At 44.2% G+C, this 25,022-nt stretch overlaps 1 protein-coding gene across 2 annotated transcripts in view; it reads right to left on the reverse strand.

Annotated features, from left to right (window-relative positions):
* The window catches only part of XRN1 (5'-3' exoribonuclease 1), a 1,049,234-nt gene that overhangs the window by 686,920 nt on the left and 337,292 nt on the right, over positions 1–25,022 (reverse strand). For both annotated transcript variants that reach the window (XM_078666417.1, XM_078666416.1), the window contains exon 19: positions 8,084–8,187. In XM_078666417.1, the coding sequence (XP_078522543.1) occupies positions 8,084–8,187 (104 nt within the window). The remainder of the gene's footprint in view (positions 1–8,083; positions 8,188–25,022) is intronic.

The following is a 25,022-nucleotide window of genomic DNA, read 5'->3' on the forward strand; positions in this document are numbered from 1 at the left end:
CTCAACCCTACTCAGGAATCACTGAGGAGGGGAAGGAGGAGGAGGGTGATAAGGCGGAGGAGGAGGACGTAGCCCTGCCAGTAGCCTCTGGATGGCAGTCGGCCGGGGCATGGAACAACATACTGCCATCAAACGGAAGATCAATGAGTTGCTCCCGAATATTCTCTGGGAATACTCCATCCCGAAGCCAAGCATGGCGACGGAGAGCGATCGAGGAAGCCATGGCCCGCCCTAACACCTCTGAAATATCCAGGGCGGAGTGGAGAATAAACTCCGCCAGCTCCCGGCCATCCAACGCATGATGCCGTAAGTCCAACTGTGGTACAAAAGGGGGTGGTGATGGACAGAGCATCTGAACCAAGCAAACACTCAAACCCAGTCAACAGATCTGGGTTTAATCCATCACCGTTCTTTAGCCCACTCTGCCACCCCAGTTCAGACATGGCCATATGCAAACAGTCTGACCCTGTGCCTCATGGGAACAGTCCAGCCCGAACTGCCAAGCCATGCCTTCCCTGGACCGGAAACAACCTACCGAGGACCGGTTTCTGGCATTTCAGCCTTATTCAGCCCGGCTTGCTTGAATCCAGTGGCAAAGTGAGCAAGAGACTCACGTCTGAACATTCCCTTCCAACTTAAGGCGAACAAAGAAAAACCAAAGGAAATGATGGACGGAGCGTGGCTGTCACCCATTTAGGGGTGCTTGGTCCATCTCTCCTGGTTGCTCAACACTCACTGAGGGGGGCTGGCCTGTCCGCGGTACCCAGTGCCGGTGCATCTCTCGGTCACTTCACCTGCCCCCGCTCCTCGGTGGTGTCTGCTGTCCAGGGTCACCCACCATGGGGAGGACTGACCCCAAGCAGCCCAAAATCGCCTTCGATCAGCGCAGGTCAAATTGCCAGGACGGTGCTAGTTCGGAGAGTGGTGACCCTGCAACCACCATGGACGCGCCTCCTGCCTGTGACGATGATCTAAAGGCAATTATGCTTGATGTAAAATCAACGGTCACTGGAATCGCGACCCAACTAGACCAACTTTTCGCCCCCCAGGACTCAGTAAAGGCTTGTGTTGACTCCCACGACAACCGTCTTCTTCAGATTGACAAAATCATACCCATCGTCCGGGAGCAAAACGAGGATTTGGAGGCGCGCTCCCGTCAGAGCAATCTATGCATGACTGGTGTTCCAGAATCAACCAATATCTCCCGCATGGAAGACTTTGTGGAGCAACTGGTCAAGGAGCTTTTCAGTGACGTTCTTTCCCCTGTTTTTATTGTTGAACGTGCACATCGCTCCCTTTGCCCACGCCCTGGTCCTGGACTACCTCCTCGCCCCATCATCGCAAAAATCTTAAATTTCAGAGATCGGGGTGCCATTCTTCGTGCGGCACGCAACAAGGGTAAAAATCAATCACCAAGGTACCTTACTTTAGTTTCATCCAGACAACACCCTCACGGTTCAGGCTGCCCGGCGTGAATTTCTTCCTGCAAAGCGAATTCTGCAAAAACACGTTGTATCGTACTCCCTGGCCGACCCGGCAAAGTTGAGAGTCCGGCAGGGCGCAAAAACGCTTGCCTTTCCTGATCCCAGAGATGCATTGGCATAAGCTAAGAAACTTGAAAAATCGTCACGCTCATCGCCCTCCAACTCTCAGCTCGATGCTGCTGATCGCCTTAGTGACAATGATTGAAATGCTGTGGTCTGTACGCTATTTCTACCTAAATGTTGTCTTTGGTTAAGTTAGCTTGGCCACCCTGCTTTACTACAGGGGAGTACGCTGAGCCCTGCCATGCCCTCACGGGATACTTGCCTATCTTCCTGTTGTTTCTACCCCTCCTAGTTGCGGGCTCCTGGGGTGGGGTGGGTTGGTAGCTCAGTCTGTTTGGGGGTTTTGATTGGGGGGGGGGTTGGAGTGGGTGCAGGGTTGGGGTCCTTCTCGTATTGTTTTTTGAGTTGCGAGGGTGGGGAGGCAGGGATGGGGTTTGGGGAATGTTTCGGACTCCAATTGACCTATTCCTGCTTTGTCAGAACCATGGTTTCCTAATGCACAGTGTGTGGGTAGTAGGGTTAGGTGGGGGGGGGTCTCATGATTTTCGTTCTTTTATCATTGTTTTTTCCTTGTTCTGGTTTCCGCATCGTCTCACTTCAATCTGTGCATATCACCTTATTACTACACCTGCTCAGGGCCTCACGCTAGTACACGGCATCTTCTACTCTCTGAATGGCACAAACTCCTCCCGCAGAGTTTTTTGCTTCCCGGGGATGGTCCCCACGGGTGGGGAGTACACAGCTGTAGTCAACCTGCTGTTTGTCCGGCCCCCACGCTCATCATGTCAGGCTCGCCCTAACACAAACTGGAATATCACCCGCTCCCTGGCCTCTTGCACAGCACTTTACTTTTTTTCTAGGCGCTTCCCCATGACTGACACTGTGCTTCCCCATGACTGACACTATCTGTTGGACCTGGAACATTCGTGGTCTAAACGACCACCGGAAAGCCAGGCTCATTCACTCACACTTGCACCGGCATAAAGTCGACGTCTGCCTTCCACAGGAGACTCACTTGTTGCCCGTCACCTCCATTAGATTTCAGTCGCGCTATTGGGGTGAGATGCACTCTTCTTTCTTTTCCTCCTACTCTAGGGGAGTGTCCATTTTGCTAAGAAGGGGGCTCCCTTGGCACACTACACAGGTACTCACTGACCCGCATGGACGATATGTTATCCTCCACGGTACCCTTTTGTCCCAACCCACGATAATTGCTGCGGTGTACGACCCAACTCGGATGATCCTGAATTTTTTTACTCATGTAAGGCACCTTATCTCCTCCATGGGACCGGCTACCCTTCTGTGTGTGTGTGTGTGTGTGTGTGTGTGTGTGTGTGGGGGGGGGTTTAATGTTACACTCTCTGCAGGCTTGGACCGCTCCGGCCCCCACTCTTCCGACCCTCGCTCCAATGCAATACTCCGGTCCATACTCACTGATATTTTGTTATATGACGCCTGGCGTAATTTTCGACCCGAAGCCCGTGAGGGCACTTGCGTCACTTGTGCCCGTGGCTGCTGGTCCTGAAATGATCTATGGATTACTTCTCCCGATGTCGTCATATGGCTTTCTTCTGCAACCCATATGGCGCTCACTTTCTCCGATCACGCTCCATTCCAGATCTGTCTTCGCCTCCCTGACTCCCCACGACACACTTTTACATGGCGGCTCCCTGGGAACGCCCTTCGCGATTCCGTTTACTGTGATGAGATTCAAACGGCTATTACCAACTACTTCGATTTATATGTTGGCTCTGCGGACTCAGCATCCATCCTTTGGGAGTGCTTCAAAACGGTGATACGTGGCGAGTGTATATCGAAGCAAGCTGGGGTCCTTCGCTCCATCCGCGCCTCTTTGGATAAGCTAGAATCGGAGCTCAAGGCTCTACATGCAGAATACGTGGCCCACCTCGGGCCTGCGATCCTTGTGACCTTGCATGTAAAACACACTGAATTCGAAGAGGAGGCGGATAGGGAACTATCCTTTCTTGGCAGGGAGGCCCGAGCTCGCCGTTTCGGCGAAGGCGACAGGCCTGGTAAGACTCTGGCAAACCTTTTGCGCCCTCCACGGGCTGGGTCGTATGTCACAGCTCTTCGGGATGATGGCCCCACCAGAACTACCTCCCCAGTTGAAATTCAGCCTCAATTCATAGATTATTATTCGCAACTTTACACCGACGCTCCCCCCACCCCTTCGTGTGTGATCCTTTCAAACAATATTTTGATACTCTTGCGTTGGTTTGGCTGGAGGACTACCATTGCAAATTTTTGGACGAGCCCTTCTCTAAGGAGGAGATACTTGCGGCCATAAATAGCCTGCTCAGTGATAAGGCCTGTGGTCTCGAAGATCTCTCCGCCTCGTTCTATAAGACGTTTGCCCCACTTCTTGTTGCACACTTGGCCACAATATACAATGACTCCTTTGACAATGGCCTTTTCCCGCAGTCCCTCCGCGAGGCAATGCTCACACTATTACTTACAAAAAACACAGTTGATGGACAGAATGTAGAACAATGTCATACATTCACCCCAGTACAAGGATCTGGGCCTAAATCCATCGTTTTTTTGCACTCCACACCACCCTGGGTTAGACACTGGCTATATGCAAATCAGCTCTGACCCTGTGCCTCATGGGAACAGTCCAGTCCGAACTACCAAGCCATGTCTTTCCCAGACCGGAATCAAGCATCCAAGGACCGGTTTCTGGCTATCAGCCTTCATCAGCCTGGATAGCTTGACTCCAGTGGTGTGGAGAGCCTGGGACTCACGTCTGAGCATCCCCAGCCCACACGGGGTGAAATTGCAAAAAACACAGTTGATGGACAGAATGTAGAACAATGTCATACATTCACCCCAGTACAAGGATCTGGGCCTAAACCATCGTTTTTTGCACTCCACACCACCCTGGGTTAGACACTGGCTATATGCACTATTACTTAAGCCGGATAAACCGGCTGACTGTCGTGACTCCTGTCGCCCCCTCTCTTTAATTAATATTGATAATAAGATCTTTGCTAAATTATTGGCCTCCCGTCTGCTCCTCCTCATGCCCCTCATCGTCCTCCCCAACCAGTCCGGCTTCATCCCAGGTCGTGCCACTTCTCATAACCTTCGGACCATTTTTTCGGTTCTTCACCAAATTAATCCCGATCTTCCTACTGTGCCAGCTCTACTTGATGCCACTAAGGCATTCGATACTCTTGAGTGGCCATTTTTATTTTTTCTTCTGCCGCGCCTTGGCTTCAGCAATATTTTTATCCGTAAGATATTACTCCTCTACGCCCGTCCCTCTGCACTTCTTCGAATCAATGGTCAGGTGTCGGCCCCTATGTCGATTGAGCGTGGCACTCGGCAGGGCTGTCTGCTTTCCCCCATGCTTTTCGCTATTGCGATGGAGCCCCTTGCTGCTAGACTCCGGCAACACCATACTCAGAAGGGCATCGGTTCTTCGGCACCTTCCCTCCTGGTCTCCATGTACGCTGATGACATCACGCTGTATGTCCGCCACCCCCAGGAAAACCTCAGCCCCCGGGTGCGTGAAATAAAAAGGTTTGGCGGACTGTCCAGCATACAGGTGAACTGAAGTAAGTCAATAGTCAATATTGTTCCCTCTCACGGATGCCACCAAGCCATTGGTACCGGATTTCCCTTTTGTGTGGGCTTTCGGTCCCACTCATTACCTAGGAATTTGGCTTAGCAGGGACTTAGATGACCTTTGGAGGTCCAACTTTGGATGTGGGGTGGATTGGCTCAAATCAAAAATAACCCATTGAAAAGACTCTCTTTGTCTCTGGCGGGCCGCATAGCCATCGCTAAAATGGTGGTTCTTCTGAAATTCCTTGATCTTTTCTTGAACATTCCCATATTTCTGACTGCTCATTTCTTTTGTAAAATTTGCTCATTGATTATTTCACTTGTTTCGGCAGGCAAGCAGCCCAGGATTGCATATGACATCCTTACTCTCCCCATGTCTGTTGAGGCATGGGCGCTCCCAATTTCAAACTATATGCCTTGAGAGCCCAAGCCAGTTTTCTACATTTTTGGGTTCACCCCGCCCCTTACCAGCCGCACGTCAAGGTCGAGACCGTCCCTGGCGGCCCACTGGCCTCTTTATACTGCCTTGTTTGCGCCAGCTAGCCGCCCACGGGCGGAGGTGGACATGGTCGAGACCCTGTGCTGGGCCTGGTTGGAACTTGGCCGTCTCTCCAACGCTCCTACGTTGTCGGCTAATAGCATGCCGATTGTACGCCATCCTGCCTTCTCTCCTCTACAACCAACTGGCATGTTCAAGCATGCCACCCGCCTGGTGCTGACGACATTGCAGATCCCTTCCCCGGGAATACGTTTTATTCTCTTCCTGCTTCTTCTGGTCCGATGGACACTCTGCTTTTTTTATCAACTCCGGGCTATTTGCAAGGAGATTCACCCAACGTTCCTCATCCTCCACCCTCGATACCTGCTCTTGATTTTATATACACATCCCCCACTCCCCATAAGCTGGTAACGAAATCATATGCCATCACGCTGTCGACCACCGCCATCTCCACTGAGCACGTACGGCGGCATGGGGTGAGGAGTTAGGTGTGGACATTTCCCAAGCTGATTGGCTCTATTGCTGTAACCAGACCAAGAAACTGTCTCCTAACTATCGCCTCCGTCTCATACATTTTAAATATCTGCACAGGCTATATCGCACACCCGTTCAACTATGCAAACTGGGCCTCATTCCCAACGATAACTGTATGCACTGCTCTGCCCCTGCTGCAGACTTCACTCATCTTGCTTGGTTGTGTCCTAGGGTGTCGGATTTCTGGCTGGAGGTTTGTGCCGCCATCTCTGAGATTACTTCCACCAGGGTTAATCCCGACCCACTGCTGTGCCTGCTGGGCTTTGTCAAGTTCTGTCCGGACGCCACTCGCCGACTGACGGCAATGCTGCTCGTTCTCGCGAGACGCAGGGCGGCCATGTGTTGGGGTCGTAGGCCAGTGCCTAAGTTTGTTCACTGCCTTGCAGACGCTTCGAGATGCCAGTCCCTATTATCGGAGTTCTGGGACCTGATGCCCGCAAGGTCTTGCCCACATGACAATATGGGGCCCCCTATTAACGTATCTCCATTCACAAACACATTCGAGCAGAACTGCCTCTCCCATGCTCCCCGCCAGCACTCCGCCCGCGGCGGCCGCCGGTGTAGGATAGTGAATGCCTCTCTCCTGGATCATGTGCTCCCCCTGGCCGGGACTGTCTCCACCCTGTGGGGTCAATGTCGCCCTCGCTGGCCTTTTGTTATTTGTGTTCTTTCTGTTGTGCTGTACAGGACAATGCAATGGTGGGACTAGATGCTTCATATGTGCCATTGTATTCTAAGAACTGCTTGATGTGTAAGATGCTTTGAGTTGATGCAATAGTGTATTGTGAATATGCTTCATCAGTAAATAAAGTTTTTTAAAAATAAAAAATAAAAATGCTTGCCAAGCAACTGCCTACCCAGTTTCCATTCGGCTCTGCTAGAAATGTCAAAACTAAGAGCCATTTAAGGCTCTAGCTAATGGAACATATACGTTAAGATAAATCAGTGGGCTTAGCCACTTTCTAGGGACATGTAGGTCACATCATTCCAGATAGGTTAATAAAAACAAGTCACCTTGAATTGGATATTAACATTGATTATTTGAGCATCTAAATACAATTTATTGCCTCATTGTGGTGTGCACTACATAAGTAAATAACTTAATTTGATCACTAATTAACCTTATTATTATCTGGAAAAGATGTGGCAGAGTAAAGACAGTGGATGTTTTATCTCCTGTGCTGCCCTGTACCAAAATACACTTTAGAAAATTAAGAAGGTCTAACTCTTGGGTAACAACAGTGTATGAAAGACCTATGAGAATGGCGTGCAGAATCACCAACTGGTTTGGTTGAATTTACAGTATAATGAAAGACCGTCTTCCAGGAATATTATTTCAGGATGCAAACACTTAAAGCTAATAAGATAAATGAGCACCAGGTTTAAGAACTGTAGATCTGGAGTATAAGGTTTGAGTACTGACAAAACCTTTAAAGTGACAGACATTTTAAATAAACAGTTTGATCAAGGTTTTCATTTGAAGAGAAATATCATCATCACATATAATTTTGATCTGAGAAAGTGGAGAAACAAAGGACACCGATAATGCAATTCATAATAAAGCAATAACACCCCGTGTCTCCAAACCAACAAGAACTCTGGTGCACAACAATTGCCACAAGAGCATTATTAGGAGGGGGCACAAAGATATCAGGACGGGGCACAGAGATATCAGGACGGGGCACTGTGATATCATGAGGGGGCACAGTGATATCAAGAGGGGGCACAGTGACATCAGCACCATCTTTTTTCACTATGATCTACCTGGCATTGGAAAAGAGATTTTGTAGGTGAACACAAAGTTTAACTAAACTGATAAAGTCAAAATATTGCTTCAAAAAACATTATCACTCCCTTGTCAGAACAACGTGAAACAATAAACAAAATATTTAATTTAGCACAGCTTGCTTACTTTACTTCTCCATCTGACACAGCAACAACTCTGGCTTCCTCAAGGTGTGGCCAGTTCACAAAGATCGACTTGCCGAGCACTTCTGCTGCTACATTTTCTACATTCTGAAACAAAACAATAGAGCTTTTTATTTATTGTGATGCAACCGCCGTAATAAAACGTGTTGCTTGCAAATGTGTTGATTGTTTAGATGTGAATGTTAGATTTTTTTCTGTTCACAAAATACCTGTCAATACCCTTTCTGAAAAGTGCACTGGTGCATATCTGCTTTTTTTTTTTTGCATCACATATTAGGTCCCAAATGAGAAGAGTAAGTTACTTACCTTTGGTAACATGATTTCTGCCAGGTACTATATGCACCCACAGATTCCTCACCCCTTTTTTTTATATCGCCAACTTTATTGAAGTTTTGCGGAAAGACATTTCATCACACAGTTCAAAACATATTCGCAATACATGAGTGACATTGCGGAAAGCTTGGGCATTTGAGTTGTACAATATTACCATTTAGATTCCTCACCTTTTAAATCCTCCCAGATGCAAGACCTGATGCGAAAAAGTTTTTCTTGTAAAGGGTCAACTCACTTCTCCTTATACCAGATGAAGTGAGCCTAGCAACCAGAGTATAGAATTGTCAGAAGGGTGGTGCATAACCTCAATGGGATCCACCATTAGCACCAGAAATTCAAAGCCTCCCAGTGCTTCCCACTCAATCTGCATGCATGAAGGTGCAAACTGCGGAGGTTTGGATCAAACGCCCTACCCTGGGACATGCCGGTTCTCCGGAAGTTGAAACTACAGGAGGAAAGATTCGATGTCAGGAGCTACGAGTGTCAGACCTTCTGGACCCAAGCCAGGGCCACTAAAATGACCCCCACTCAGTCACACCTAACCTTCCTAAGAACACTTGGGATCAGAAGCAGTGTTCAAAATGCTTACATTCGGAATACATACCAGTGAAGCCAGAGCACATCTCGTAAAGATCTTAGGAGCACAAAACAATTGCTACAGGAACTAGCAAAAAGATCCACCAAGTATGTGCACCATTGGGTGAAAATCTCTCAAACTACCTCTTGGTGCAGATGCGATTCTAAGTCAGCCAGATGACAGCTGCGAACCTTCTAGATGACTCTCAGACAGTGAGATTAGATTGAGAGCTAGCCCACATGATAAACTTAGTGCCTCCACACGGAGAGCTTGCAAACCCATGTCACCCTGCTTATTTGCAGTACAATATGGCAGTCAAGTTCTCAGTAAGTACCTGAACCAAGTTGCCCCTGGTTGACCGCAGAAACTCTTTCAGGACCAATCACATGGCGCACAGCTTCAACAAATTTCTGTGGCAATACTGCTACAAAAGGGTCAACAGAGAGATCTCTTCAACTCCCTGGTTAGGACAGTAGAAGGGAAGGAGATCAGATTAATCTTACAAGTGGCAGACTATAAACTCAGGTGTTGAGTTCTGTGTAATTAAGGATCCCCAGGGGCTGCTCTAGGATGCCTCGCAATGGGGCAGCGAACAGGTGAAGCACAAACAAACTAGACCACTCTACCATAATAAGGTCTGCAAGGGTCGTAAAAGATGCTTAGAAGACGTAAGGCCAGGCAGAAGAATATCCGTAAGCCAATCTGGTTTTAATTTTGGTATACACCCGTTACGACGCAACTTTTACTCCGCACTACCATTACAACGCGGGCATTACAACGCATGACATTACAACGCATTGCGCTGGGGGGCGCTCTAGGATAAGAGGTAAGTTTAATTTACTATCCAACACCTTCCCTAGGGTCCACGGGGACTGGAGTTAGAATAGTAAATTATACTTACCACTATCCAGCACCCCAAAGCGCTATGCGTTGTAACGGTATTCGTTGTAAATACCGCGTTGTAATGGTACGCGGAGTAAAAGTATGCGTTGTAACGTCATACATCCTTTAATTTTTTCTGATGTAAGAGGAAGTTACAACACCTCTATAGCTCTGTGGAATGCCACCACAAATGATGCACAATCTTCAGTGGGTGGGCAAGGGGAGAATCTAGAGCCAACTAAGCAACGGTGTACTAGCCAGTGGTGTTTTGCAGATAAAAGTAAAGGTCCGCAGCGTGTAAAGAGATGTGGGAGGAGGTCATTGTCATTCTTATGTTAAAACATTCCGAGGCATCTGAGTAACAGAGTCAGAAACCCCTGAATGGCTAGTGCTGGCTAATTCTGAACTGATGTTGCTGAAGCTGTTGGCAACCTTTAGCAAATGAGCAAAGGCATGGCTCTATGATGAAAGAAGATTGGGCAAGCTCTAGGTAGAGTAAGCCAGCGCCTAGGAATGAACCATGGGCACATGTTTGATGGGAAGCCACAAAGACTCTGTAAGGCCAGTAGGGCACTACAGGGGGGTGAATTAATATTGTAAAATTGTGGTATGGCCGTTCTTAAGGTGTCAACCTGTTGGAGACCCAACAACGGTCTGGGGAACCTGGGTCGCATCTTTGCTAAGACTGGAACAGGCTCAGTGGAAAATGATGAAGCCAGATATTGTGCATGCAGACTACATAATATAACCCAAGCAAGTCTAGAAGCCGAGGAGTACTGTTTATGCAGTTTTTATTTTTTGTGCTGTTGCTTCTTCTAAGCTTGTATGAAGAGGGTGGCCAGGAGAGGAAATTACCTCACTTTGTGTTCCACCAAGTACTGTTTGGACTTCCCTTACCCAATAGACGTCAAAAGAATGCAAGAGGATTTTTACAGTACTGGAGGAGTCACGTTCAGGTTCCAGACACCTCAGATGTCATATTGGTGGTCTGTGATTATCAGTTTGTTAAATGTACAACACAATTTAAAAAAAAACCTGTAGCCTATGGTGGCGACATGCTTCCCGCACTGCCAAATAATTAGTAGTTCACACTAAGCCATTTGAAGTTGAATGGAGTAGCAGAGCTCCAAGTCCATACTGAAGCCTCAGTAAAAAACAGGAATGGATATTAAGAGCTGGAGTGGCACCTACACATGGTTCAGTGTCACCATGTTTAGGGCTGGATAAAGTCGTAATGAAAAAGTATGGCACCACCTACAGTGATAAAGTAGCTACTGAAGTTTTTCCAGATCCAGTCTACCACCTGGGAAGCTTCAAAAGGTGAGCAATCTGCAGGTAAAATTATCCATCAGAAATTAAGCTTTTCAAAGACCTAGTTGAAGTATGATACTAATGTTAACAGAGATACTGAATAGCATGATCTCTCAATATCCTGCTAGCCAGCAGCAGCAAGGCAAATCAAAATCTATTGAAATCATCACAGATGCTACATTTACCAGTGAAAAAGGCAGTTCATGAGACAAAACACTAGGTGCCTGTTATAAAGTTTTTACGTGTTGAAAAGGATACCTTGCAATGGCAACAGTCTACCAGCTCTTCTACAAGCGAAAGAGGTAGTAGTATTTAATCACCCTGGAGTAGGAAAGGGAGCAGATACAGACAGCCTTGGATTGGCAAGGCAGGCAATCGGCCTGGGACTGAGACCAGTTGGTGGGCCTGTGTTTTGGTCTATTAAGCAGTATCATCTGATCGAGCAGTCTCAGACGTCACTGCAAGTGCACAGCATGAAAGGCTGTTGTTACAGCCAGCTAGTTGTCCGGGGCAGAATAAAAATGGGCTGCTCAAGCTGTCACAGCATCAGGTGTGCCTGTGAGGGGAAGGAAGTAACCCCTCAGTTTATTTTTGTCCCCCTCCCGCAGACTTTGAAACTGGGATACCAGGTTTGAGTCCCACCTTCAGCTCAACATCCTGTGATTCTGGGCAAATCACTTGATCCACCTGGGCCAAAAAATAAATTAATCTGACCTTCTGTATTGTTATTTCATGCTCATGTAAATCTCTCCAATACCTCTGGGTCATCTTTGTGCTATATAAATCTGCATTTATGTGTGGAAAGTGACACTATGTTTTTTATTTTTGCATTTACAAAATAGCATCATTCCATTTGTAGGAACTTGCACATGAAGCTTGCAGCATGTAAAAAGAAAATAACAATGCACCTTTCGTGGAGGAGCTACGCTTGCATACAAGATGGCCGCGTAAGCTCCCGGCTCCGCCGACCTCCGACTCCTGCCAGAAGATCCTGTCATTTATCCTGTTTTGCGCCCTGCCTCCGTGTGTATGAACCGGACTAGAGCTTAATGGTGCGATCCCGAGACTTCTACCTGTTTGGTAGACGAAGATACATCGTGTGGCAATTTGCGGCCTAGACCGGCTTGGAAGCCGGGGTCTCGAGTACTGGCCCAGCCGGGTTCCAGTTGAACAACATCGGCTGTAGTGGTGTGACAGGGTCCGGTCTACCGAAGGTAAAGGTTTTTTGTTTTTTTTTGGACCAATGTGGACGACGGTTGGCTGAATTGGTGAACATCGAAGGAGGGGCGACGATGCACAACTGAAGCGGTGGACGGGGGCCCCTGGGCCGGTTACGGCCCCACTGGTGTTCGCTGGGTTGGGATCTCCGCCTGCGGTGGCGGAATTCGGATCGTTATTGTAACCAACGATAAGTCCCCCTCTACAGTCGTCCGTTCCCCCCGGGGAGATCGGGCTCTCTGGGGACGTGAACATGATCGAAACCGAGCGAGGAGTGGTGGAACGGACCGAGAGTGATCCGTCATTACAAACTGTGCTGGCAACCATAGGGTCACTTCATGTTCGCTTTGAAGCCCACATTCATAAAATGATAGCACGTTTGTCTGGAATTGGGCAGATTGGACCGGACCCTGCTCCACTACGAGAAATGGAACGACTCGAGATACCCAAGATGGCCACTTTGATGGAGGAAGCAGACCCCGTACTATGGGAGGTGTCGGAGCCGCTGACCAGTGTCTTGACTGATGGGAGCGAGCTCGATGCCATGAATGGATTGTCAGGCCTACGATCGTTGCCAACTACGAAAGGACTATTTGATGCTCCTTTTCCGGGAACTTTTGATGGGAACTGTTGCTGGTTAGTAACTTCGTCACTCCCCTACACATCGGCACCGCTAAGATGGCGGATGGAACAACGTATGGAATTCATAACGGTGAGGGGAGTCTTTGGACCTGACGGAGCTCCCAGCACTTTCATCTCTTTGCTACGTCTCGATTTGAACTTTGGTACAGTTTTGTTGTGCTTTGACTGTCCTGCGGAAGCGGCAATTCGTCCGGAAGGAGCTCACACGTCTGATCGGAAGGGTCAAGGATGAGACTAAGTGACTGAGTTTGACATAGAGTCTTGCTGGACATGGGGTTTGCAAACAGGATGCTCTCGGGAGGTTGGGCGGTATTTGAAGTTTCACCTGTTGCGCTACGTATTTGCAGCCTAATAGATTTTTTGACCTTCGTCTGGGGATTCTGGTTCTGGCGGGGGGAAGGGGGGAGTGTATGAAGATGCCCTCCTCCATTTTCTACTTTTTTAGTGTTAGTTAGTTGGGGCGACAGGCACACTGCTAGTTGGGGTTATGCGACAGCCAAAATGCAGGGGTGCAGGGTGGGGGGATGGGTTTATTGTTTTGTTCTCTTTTTTGTTTTTATGGTTTCTTTTTCTTCGCACTCTCTTTCACTTTCCTTTGATTAGTATGGCTTGCGGAACATCCTGACTTTGATTGTATTCTAGTATCTGGTGCTCATACTTCTTTTATTATCCTGATTTTACGGGTGGGCGGGCTCTGAGGGCCTGCGCTTACAGTGGATCGTATATTGTACTGTTGCACACCCTGCTTCCCTAACATTAGCGTAGGCGTCTCAATTGTTTTCCGTTGCTCGCATCTATCCTGTTTTTAAGCCTGCTCACATTATTATTATGGCTGAATGTATGGCACCTGATATGTCTATTTCCTTCTTTGTTTTGAAAATAATAAAAAGATTTATTTAAAAAAAACAATGCACCTTTCACCAGTCACTGAGCATGGGAGGGCCTCTCTTCAAAACTGCAAAAATACTGGGAATAGCGGAAAAAAACAGGGTGATTTTAAAATGTCTAAGGGTGAAGAGGGCATTCTTAGGGTGAGAAATATTCCATGAGCAACAGAGAGAGCAATAACCTCTGAGGACCTATTAGGGGGCAGGAACCTCACGGATCCAAGTGTAAGCAGGAGCCTAATTGGATCCACCGTTGGAAATTAACTTAAGGGTTCTGAGAGTAACCCTTAGTTAGCGTCTTGACATGCTAGGGAGTGAAAGCATTTATATTTTGCCCACTATCCCAAATGGTCTCTTGCTGCGGATTAAGTATAAGCAGGCGACACTGGTCTCTGATGGTACTGAGATGTCTCAAGTCCTAAGAGCATGATCCGCCAGAGACTGGCTGTTCACTGGGAAGTAAAGATCCTTTCAGGATGAACAGAAACTTTAGAGACTGGTGGCAGACAGGACATTCAGGGATGTAAGACTGAGCACACGCTGCAGGACCTAAGGTTGAGATGCAAATTGAGCACGGGCTACGGCACCCAAGATTGAGATGTTAATTCATTGACCTCTGGGTGGATTTAAAGCCCTTGAGATGAGCGCCAGGAACCTGTGGGTGTGTTACAGTAGAATCGTTTTGATTCCAGACTTGGCAAAAGCTACTGGCCCTATAGTCTTTAAAATACTTTTATAACGGCACAGGTTTACCAACATTAGCTCCATGATCCTAAGCAAACAATGTTTTGCGAAAGGTTGCAATCTGCAAATGTGCGCTACTGTGCTTTGGCTGACCACGTCTTAGTGTGGCCCCAATCCAATCCTGGATACAGTCATACTAAGGGTATGTTAAGTGTCAGAGACACTGCAGACTCACTCAAGATGAAGGTAGGAAAACTTCTTTTCAGATCCATAATCCAGTTAATGACACACGTTGTTTGATGACTCTAGCTGGCTAGGCTGCAAGGAGCTAATTGCCTATTGGTAGATTAGTGCAGAGATAAAATTGTCACACCAACCATTTGTCAGAGGTCTGCTCATTTACACACAGCACAGTCTGACAAGGATTACCTAAAACACCAGGCTTCTACACTGTCTTAAAGGAGGAAAGAGGCACAGGCAGTAAAGATTGTATCATTAGTGAGTGTGTGCGTAATAATCATGGGCAATCTCTTCAATACTCAGAAGACGAACAAAATCCTTGAACAGAGAGCCAGTATGTATCCTACTTTTGAGGCACATTTAATATACCTTTCTTTTCCCAATATTAAGGTAGTGCATCGTAAGTCATGAAAATGTTTTCTATGGCTCTCTTCCAGGTAAAAATCTAGGGTCAAGACAGCCAGAATTCATCAAGGGATTTATGCATATGTGACTCAGAATAGCAAGGCCACAGAAGTTGCAATGCTAGGCATCGGTCAAAAAGAGAGAAAAAGTCTGGGGAGGAATGTGTCACACAGCATGGGGAAGACCCACCCAGTTTGTTCCTTCCGTTTTGGGTTTAGGAGCCATGAGCAACATCAAACTGCAATGGGTGTTAAGTCCACTATAGAAAGAAGGAATCTTACCATTTTAACAGGCAGACGCAGACACGCAGACACACACACAGACACACACACACAGACACACACAGACACACACAGACACACACAGACACACACATACACACACAGACACACACAGACACACACAGACACACACAGACACACACACACACACACACACACACACACACGACCAAACAATAGGACACTGACAAAATCTTTAATAGTGAGGGTTATCAGGGCTTCTACACACAAGAGGTCAGATAAAAAAGCACCATAGTCACCCTCATCGAGATTGGTGTTGCACTTTATGTACCCCTTTACGTTATTGTAGAGTCTCCTGTGGATGCAATACTTGTAAATCTATAAGACCGCTCATGCGGGTTAAGTTAGCGACTACACAGACTCAAATTTCAATGATGATTCCACCAACTAAAACCACTCTGCGTTTGAGGCCTTGAGGGCAGCTTTCTAACTGGGAAGAGGGCTGGGGCACAGTGCTCAGCAGTAGTGCCTATTTTTTCAGGTATTCATGATGAGGCGGATGCCACTTATCCAACTACACAGGTATCTATTTGATAAGTCTAGTGAAAATCAGTCATGACATGATATTGTTAGCTTACAAGTGGAAAACAACAATACAACTGCAGTGGCTGGGTGGCAGGTTTGTATGAAAGGAAGGTAGCCAATTATACATAGCATGTATAACCTTTGTTTTAGGGAGTTCTTTTGGGAATGGACTTTTAGCCAAAGTGCTGTTCATATTTCTGGCTGGTTTGGCTGCAGAGCTATTAATACAGATATTCTGGCATATATGAACAGGACATGGGTCTGCCGGTGATCGTGCTGGCCTACAAGCTTTTGCAGCCTTGATGAAGTCCTTTGTGGTCATGAGGCTGAAGGTAACTATGGTTGTTTACATGATTTACTTCTAGTACACTGCACAGCACTGATAGAATTGTGATTGAGCAATGAATGAGCAACAGAGAGGGAAGCCGGGGGTCTAAAATGATTTGGAGGGGTGGACAGAATGCAGGTGTGCAAGGCACACAGCAAGGGCAAGTGGTGAGGCCAACGACTGTGCTGCTAAGACATCAGGATGTTCAAAGTTACTGCCACTTCAGGTACTGTGGTTGGAGGACCCCTTTTCCTGTGAACTCTTCTAGTACGTCCGTTTTTGTGACCTTGAGGAGGCCCATCATCAGCTTTCCCTGTTCAGATCTCCTGTCTCATGTTGAGGTGTCTTGATCACTGTCTAGTCTTCAAGCCACAGGTCAGCTTTCCAGGACACAGGGCAGGTTACTCTGAAGCAAGGCAAGAATCAGGTGTCATGATGTTCCTGGCTCCAGTCAGGTTTTTCAGCTACCTACTACTAGGTTGTCCTTCAGATAAAAAAAAATTAAACATCCATGCTGCTCACCATTTAAAAGTGAAACAGTGGCTATTCCTATGGGTTTTTTTCTGTACAGACATGAGCAATTATTAGAAAGAATACATATTTAGTTCAATGATTACACACGGAGGCAAAAATATGCATCAGTTTAGTATCCTTGCAATGGCACATTTAATGGAGTCCACTAAACATGTACGGAGTGAACAAACCATAAGTGAGCCCATATTAATTTAGAAAAAATATAATGTTGCATGAATATGCACTACTAGAAAGGATACATAGTCCGACAGGACAACTGTGCACTGCCTAGTTCCTTGTAGTCACTGTCATCTACTTACTAAGATTGCAATGAATCAAAGGCAGAATGGGTGCAGATAGGAACTGTGAAAGATTATTGGTAATAATTGCTAACAATATGATTTTGATTTTGAATAAAGCAAACAGAGTATAATAAAACATCTACACTGCTTCTGGATAATGAATAATACTCTGGCACCATTGACATAACTCCATTACTCAGTCTGGAAAAGTTAAGATACATGTATAATGTTGTGATGTGCTTTAAAAAAACAACAACAAAAGAGTATGATGTTTTTCAGGATTTCTGAGATTCTGCGTTTTACTTTTTAGGTCTAGGTGCACATCACAGCAGTCACCTGACCATAGGTGTTCAACAGAGAAAGAGCTTTAAGAAGCACACCTAAGAGAGGGGCTTGTTGTACGATCACATGTTTGTTACCTTGAGTACAATATAGTATTGGTCAGAAGGCGTATGCTGCCATTAAGAAACAGTGCTTGCTGTACTCCTGTGGGATCCTCAGGGGAGTTCAGTCAGGTACAAATCACATAATCATGTAGCAGTCTGCAATGGGAAGACTTCTTTACTATGTGGTAATAGTATTGGCTAATAATATTCCTCAAGCATCATGATATGCTCACTGTGTGCATTAACTACACGGTGCTCATGTTTTGATTGATAGGCTAATCCTATTGACAAATAGAGGCTTTCATTAAGGATGTTCCCTCATTCAAAATGGCTGTGTCATTCACATTAACACTGGAAAGGCGTCAGTGCAGGTTTTTTTCTTCTTCATTTACGTTTGTGCTATGAAGAATAAGCAATTGGTTCTGCCCTTCCATCCCAGTACCCCTCCTGACATGTCTGTTGCTGGAGACTCAAAATGATTGTAGGAAAGTTAGATATACGTTCATGGTCACCCCCACTGTTTGCTTGGTGTCAGTATATTTTTGACTAATCCGACTGGGATCTTGCTCATCAGGACCCCAGTCACTGTGCTTTCGCCCTAAATTGGCCATGATAAGTACTTCTGTACACCCACAATTGTCTACTGGTGTACTCTTGTAAGTCCATAGTATATGGTACTGAGGTACCCAGGGCACGAGTACACCAGGGGTCTCCTATGGGAGGCAGCATGTATTGTGCCAACCATGGGAGCTCACTTTAACTGTGACTACAGACATGCTATTGCAACCTGTGTGAGTTGGTGTTTACACCTTCCCCGACAGATATAAGTGTCCTAATATCTGGGATCACTACACTTAAACCCTTAAGGCACCCCTGTGGCAGGCTCTTTAGTCCTGAGGGCAGGGTGCTTTGTTATAAGTGAGAGGGTGCCCCTACATGAGCAAGACACCCCTACAAACCCCGGAATCGAATCTCCAGGCTATGTAAGTGCAGTCAGCCATTTTAATACATATAGTGGACTTCAGTCATTACGAGATGTCTAACTATATCTATATCTATATATATTTATATCTATCTATCTATCTATCTATCTATCTATCTATATATATATATATATATATATATATATATATATATATATATATATATATATATATATATATATATATAGTTGGCTGCACCGAATCCTACATGTTTGGTATCAAACATGTTGGAATCATACACAAACACTGATTCCAGTGTTGGAAGTATGATCCCATAAACTGAGGGGCTCCCTTGGGGTACCACCCTGTACAACTGTTGACATACGTTTAGGGGTGATCTACTGACCCCATCTGAGGGCCACATGACAGTTGTCGCTATACGTACAAAATTGAGAAACTAAATTAACCGGGGTTATCTTCCTCTTGGAACATTTGCAAGACACATCCTGGAACGTTTGAGTGGACTCTGGCACTTGAAATAGCGTCAGTAAGAGGGAGAAAAGATGCAAGTCTCATGTTTATGGAGATATCGTTCATATCCTCTAGCCGAAGTGCTAATGGAAACAGATGGGAATACACAGGTATGAAGAGTGGGAGTAATTCCAGTACTCTCAGAGAAGGTTCTTCTAGGCACTGACCTTCCTCATTTTAATGACAATCTGGCATGTGTGACAAAACAAAACCCTATTACTGGCTAGCTTAGTGAAGCACCCCTTTATAACGATAAGATACAGAGCCCAAGGGAAAGAGAAAAAAAAGGGAAAAGTACAAAGCAAACTCTAATCTCTGTTCATGTGTTCTCTTTCTTCTCTAGAAGACAGATATACTCCTGAGTTTTGATGCAGCCCAGAAAGACGACAGTACACTGATGAACGCATGGAGCCAAGTGCAAGAAGACATGCATATTGCCGATAGTCAGGCTGGAGGCAGACATTATGGACAGGAAAACACCCATAAATACTTATTAGAACGTTTTTATTGGCCTTGTGTTTTTAGAGAAACGGACACATTTTGTGCTGCTTGCCCAAGGTGTCAATTAATGAATCTATCAAGAGAAAAGTAAGTCCCTCTACACTGGTTACCTATCATTGTTGTACCTTTTCAACGAGTAGGGATGGACTTGATCGGTCCCTTAATACCCTCGGCCAGTGGATATCAATAGGGTGAACACCCTAAATATCGATTCAGAAATATTAACTGCCCAGAATATCGAATAAAAAATATAGAACGGACAGACTATCGAATGACCAAAATATAGTTGGTTAGAATATCGAAATGAAGGTAAGAAATATTGATTCCTATAATATCAAATTTAAAATATCGTTTTACCATAATATCGATTTTTTTTAGCGTTATGTATGCTAGTATAGGTGTTAAAAATATATATTGTATATGTAATGTATGTTTAATTTTTTTTAAATAATGAATGTTATGTTATTTGCTTTTTGCGTTATTTAATCCCGTAGCGGGTTGTGGGTTTTATAGGGGAATAGGGTGGGTAGTAATTTAATTATAGTAAATTAAATATTCGTTTTTATGAATTAATAATTATTTTTAATTTAATTTTGTGTTTTAGTTCTGTAGCGGGTTTTGGGTTTATAGGGGAATAGGGTGGGAAGTAATGTAATTGTAATTAAGTAAATATGTATTTTTATTTGTATTTATTGATAATCGTTAATAATTAATTGATAATTATTTTTATCAATTGGTAAACAAGTTTTAATTAATTGATAAATATGTTAATTGTTTTAATTTATTATTTGGAGTGGGTTGTGGGTTATAGGGGAATAGGGTGGGTAGTAATTTAATTGTAATTAAGTAAATATGTATTTATATTTATATGTATTGATAATTAATGAATTGTTAATTATTTATTAATTGGTAAGTAATTTTTATTTGGTAATTTTTATTATTTTATTACATTTTTGGTTAATTAATCATTAATAGGTAATTAATTTTTAATACATAGCATTTATTGGTATTTATAATGAATTATTAAATATTTTGTAATTGGTAATTCATTTTAATTAATTTTAAATTGCTATTGATAATGAATTTTTCTTACTTAAATAGTAAATCATTACTTTCCCTACTGTTGCACTCTGGAGTGGGAATAGTAATTTTTACCCTTCCGCTATCCAATGCTTTCCCTACTGTTGCACTCTCTGGAGAGGGAATAGCCATTTTTACCCTCCCGCTATCCAACGCTTTCCCTATTGTTGCACTCTTTGGTAGTGGGAATAGTCATTTTTACCCTCCCGCTATCCAACGCTTTCCCTACTGTTGCACTCTCTGGAGTGGGAATATAAATTTTTACCCTCCCAATATCCAACACTTTCCCTACTGTTGCACCGTCTGGAGTGGGAATAGTACTTTTTACCCTCCCGCTATCCAACGCTCTCCCTACTGTTGCACTCATTGGAGTGGGTTTAGTAATTGTTACCCCTTCGCTATCCAACGCTTTCCCTATTGTTGCACTCTCTGGAGTGGGAATAGTAATTTTTACCCCTACGCTATCCAACGCTTTCCCTACTGTTGCACTCATTATTAATTAACATAAAAAGTATTACTTTAATTATTTTAATTATATATTTTTATATTTAAATATGTTTATATATATATATATTCACTGAAAAAAACATAGGTTATAGACCATATATAGTTAGGAATTAGCATTTACAAAACCTTGAAAATTCACTGAAAAAACCATAGGTTATATACCATATATCGTTAGGAATTAGCATTTAAAAAACCTTATTTTACTCACACAAAACCATTGAAATTCCATATATAGTTAGTTGCACTAACTATATATCGTGCACCCGCAATCCACTGCTGATGATGTCACATATTACATCATTCATGACATGGTCAGTGACATCACTGATGACATCACTGATGACATCTCAAATGACATCACTGATGACATCATCCAGTGACTGTGTGTTTCTGTAAAGTTTAAATATGTTTTACATATTGAAGAATGAGTAGATGTAGAAGTGTCTGGATGAAGGATTTAGTAGGTGCGTGACTGACTGTATGAGTGAGTGATTAAATGTGTCTCACTGAGTGCATGGGTTAGTGACTGAACTGTCTTAATTTGTGCATCATTATGTTTGTTGTTCTGTAAACTGCTGCATGTGTTGATCAGTAGCTATATGAGTAACTATATGGGTTATTGATTGATTGCCCAAGTATTTGTATGGGAGACTGAGTGTGTGTGTGGCTGGCTGGGAGGTGTGTGACTCTGTGCAGATCAATGTGTACTTGTATCAATGATTGTATAAGAGAGTAAGTATGTGTTAGTATATGTTTCAAAATGTAAGGTGCTCTATGTTTAACTGTATAGATTAGAAAATGGAAGTGTGATTGATTCTTTACAGGACTGACTAGGTGTGTGAGTAACTCCATGGATGAGTGACAGAGTGTGAGAGTCTGTATAGGTGTATGAGTGCATATGATAGTGTTGTAAAGATGAGTGATTGTATGTATGAATGATTGTATGGGTAAATGAGTGAATGTGTGTGTAAACATAGGAATCACTGAGTGCGTATGTAGTAACTAGTATTGGTGTGTCAATGGTTTCAAAAATTATACTCTGTATTTAACACTGGGTGTAACAGAGGTTATATTAAAGTGTGAGGAGATGCATTGTATTGTCACATGAATGATATCATCAGTGATGTGGTCATTGATGTCAAATGAGATGTCATCAGTGATGTCATCAGTGATGTCATTTGAGATGTCATCAGTGATGTCATTTGAGATGTCATCAGTGATGTCATCAGTGATGTCACTGACCATGTCATGAATGATGTAATATGTGACATCATCAGCAGTGGATTGCGGGTGCACGATATATAGTTAGTGCAACTAACTATATATGGAATTTCAATGGTTTTGTGTGAGTAAAATAAGGTTTTTTAAATGCTAATTCCTAACGATATATGGTATATAACCTATGGTTTTTTCAGTGAATTTTCAAGGTTTTGTAAATGCCAATTCCTAACTATATATGGTCTATAACCTATGGTTTTTTCAGTGAATTTCAATGGTTTTTTAATAGCAAATATCATAAGCTGTCGAATGTCAAGTACGTGGTAAGTAAAAACATTTTCGTGTTTATGCACACTGATCTGCTTTGAATGCTGCCCCCCCCCCTCATTTCTATTAGGAGTACTCTCTCTTTGCAGATAGTGAAGGGTAGTTAACGCAGGCCTTTGCCCCCGTTGTAATCCGTCGTGCCTGCTTCTCTCTCCATTTGATTGATTGTTCTCTTTGGTTCATTCTCTATTTACAAACAAGCACAGAGTCGCAATACTCTGTTTAGTCTTTGCAGATACCGAAAAATCGTGTAAAAAAACAAAACTAATCGAGCAAAATCAGTAGGCCACTAATGGGATCTCTTTTTGACCTCGCTAAAATAGAAACATTAAGAACAACCCCTCATGACAAATACGAAACTAGTGAGATGAACTGAACTCCAAACCATAATGGCTGCAATACAGCTCGGCTCCGCCACCCACCCCGCCCAAAATAACGATAAAGAGCGGCTGCCATGATTGCTCGCGGAATGGCCACGACGGAGCTACGAAATGGTGGTGCTCTCATGCTAACGCCAGCTTCAGTCTGAAACATCCAGAAACACTGTAGACTACCAATTCGATCAGTTCCGGTAGCGCCCCAATGTAACCCGGTAGAGAAGAACTAGCCCTCCCCTCTTTGACTGATGGTTCTTGTTGCCTGTCCCTTCTGTTGTCATTTAACAGAACTATTTAGCCTGCTGAAAGGGGTTGTGTTCCGACCGCTGGTTGGTGGAGACATTTTGACTATATTCTGGACCTGCGTTGTCGCGTAATGCGTCATATGACGCGCCGCGATAGCGCATCCGGAAGTCATCCGGGGCGCGACGCGCAGCGCGTAACGTAAGCATAACAGGTCATGTGACTTGTTAATAAAACTTTTCATTGGTTCATTTTACTTTTCTTATTCTAATGATGAAAGGCTTGGTCATATGACCTAAAAATGACGCTTTTTATTACTTCCGAACATTATTTTTTCTTAAATATATGTTATAATGTTCCAGGCTAATGTACTTTCCCGGAAAATTTACAACTGTCCTGCAAGTAAAATATATTCTTTTTTCGAGAAAAAGGGCGTTTCTTCGTCCCATGACGGAGCCGTTGAGCAAAAGAGGGTCGACCTGCTGTCTTAGTCGCCGATACGCCTGAATATGAGATTCTTATCGATCACTTTATGTTGCAGGAGTAGAAAACACAACAGCCCTTGACTATTTATCTTTACTGCGTTCCTGCGTATTATACCTTTTACCCTTCATGTAATTGGTCTGCTTTATTTCACTTGCCTTTTAATGATTCTAAAACAGTGACTATTATTAAAAACTTTACCAATGTATATACTACTACCATGTTTTCTTTTAAAAACCTTTATTGTGAAAATTTCATTATACAAATACGAGCCTATAACCACGTGGGCCGGCCACGGAGCAAACTGTAATCGTATATGATGAGTAGACATTTACACTGTAGAGGAACGTAACGGGCGGGCCATTAGGTTGCAAGAACTAAGGTGCCTAACAGTTGCGGAATCGGTGGACGTACATTTTATAATTAAAATACGACAGGGCCAGTTACAATAAAATTATCTAGATATACATTTGCGGGCAAGTACCATGCGCGACGTTAATTCGAACTTTCAATAGTACAGTAATCAATAACACATCAGAACTTAATATCAATAGGGATGTCGAAATACTCAATCAATTCTCGTCCCCGCCCGCCATGTGCTTCAAAACTGCATACGTATCTCGTGATTTCAAGGTTCTGCAACCAGTACACAACAAGGAGTTACGAGTCCCATTTATTCCGGCGCCATTTTGGGCGAGGACGGGCAGGTCCAGGATATAGTCAAAATGTCTGTACCAACCATCGACTATGATGATGTTCATATGCTGTATTTATAGAGTAACACTCATCTGTCCACATGAAATTAATTTGCCACAATCTTAACATGTCATTTTAATCTTTCCAAAGTTCTTCTAAATATTTGGGACCGTTTCCCTTGCCTCTGATGCTGTCAGTGCCACTTCTTTGATGAATGTACTGGCAGGTCAGGGGTTCTCCTCCAAATCTCTCTTTTATGCAGCACTATAATTAATTGGTGCCACCTCTCCATATGACGATGCATGGTATAGTTACCATAACTATATTTTTTTTCGGTTCCTCTGGAGAGTACATCGTGGCAGATGAAGCATATAACGTACCAGGCATTTACCTTTTTTTGCATGTAGAGGAAAGGAAAAAAAAAATCGAGCGTCCGAGTTCTAAGGTGTCCCAGGGCCATTTTAGTGGACCAGGCCCAAATCCAAAGAACAGGCCGCCATT

This window comes from Lissotriton helveticus, chromosome 11 (assembly GCF_964261635.1).
Source record: "Lissotriton helveticus chromosome 11, aLisHel1.1, whole genome shotgun sequence".
Classification (NCBI taxonomy): Eukaryota; Metazoa; Chordata; class Amphibia; order Caudata; family Salamandridae; genus Lissotriton; species Lissotriton helveticus.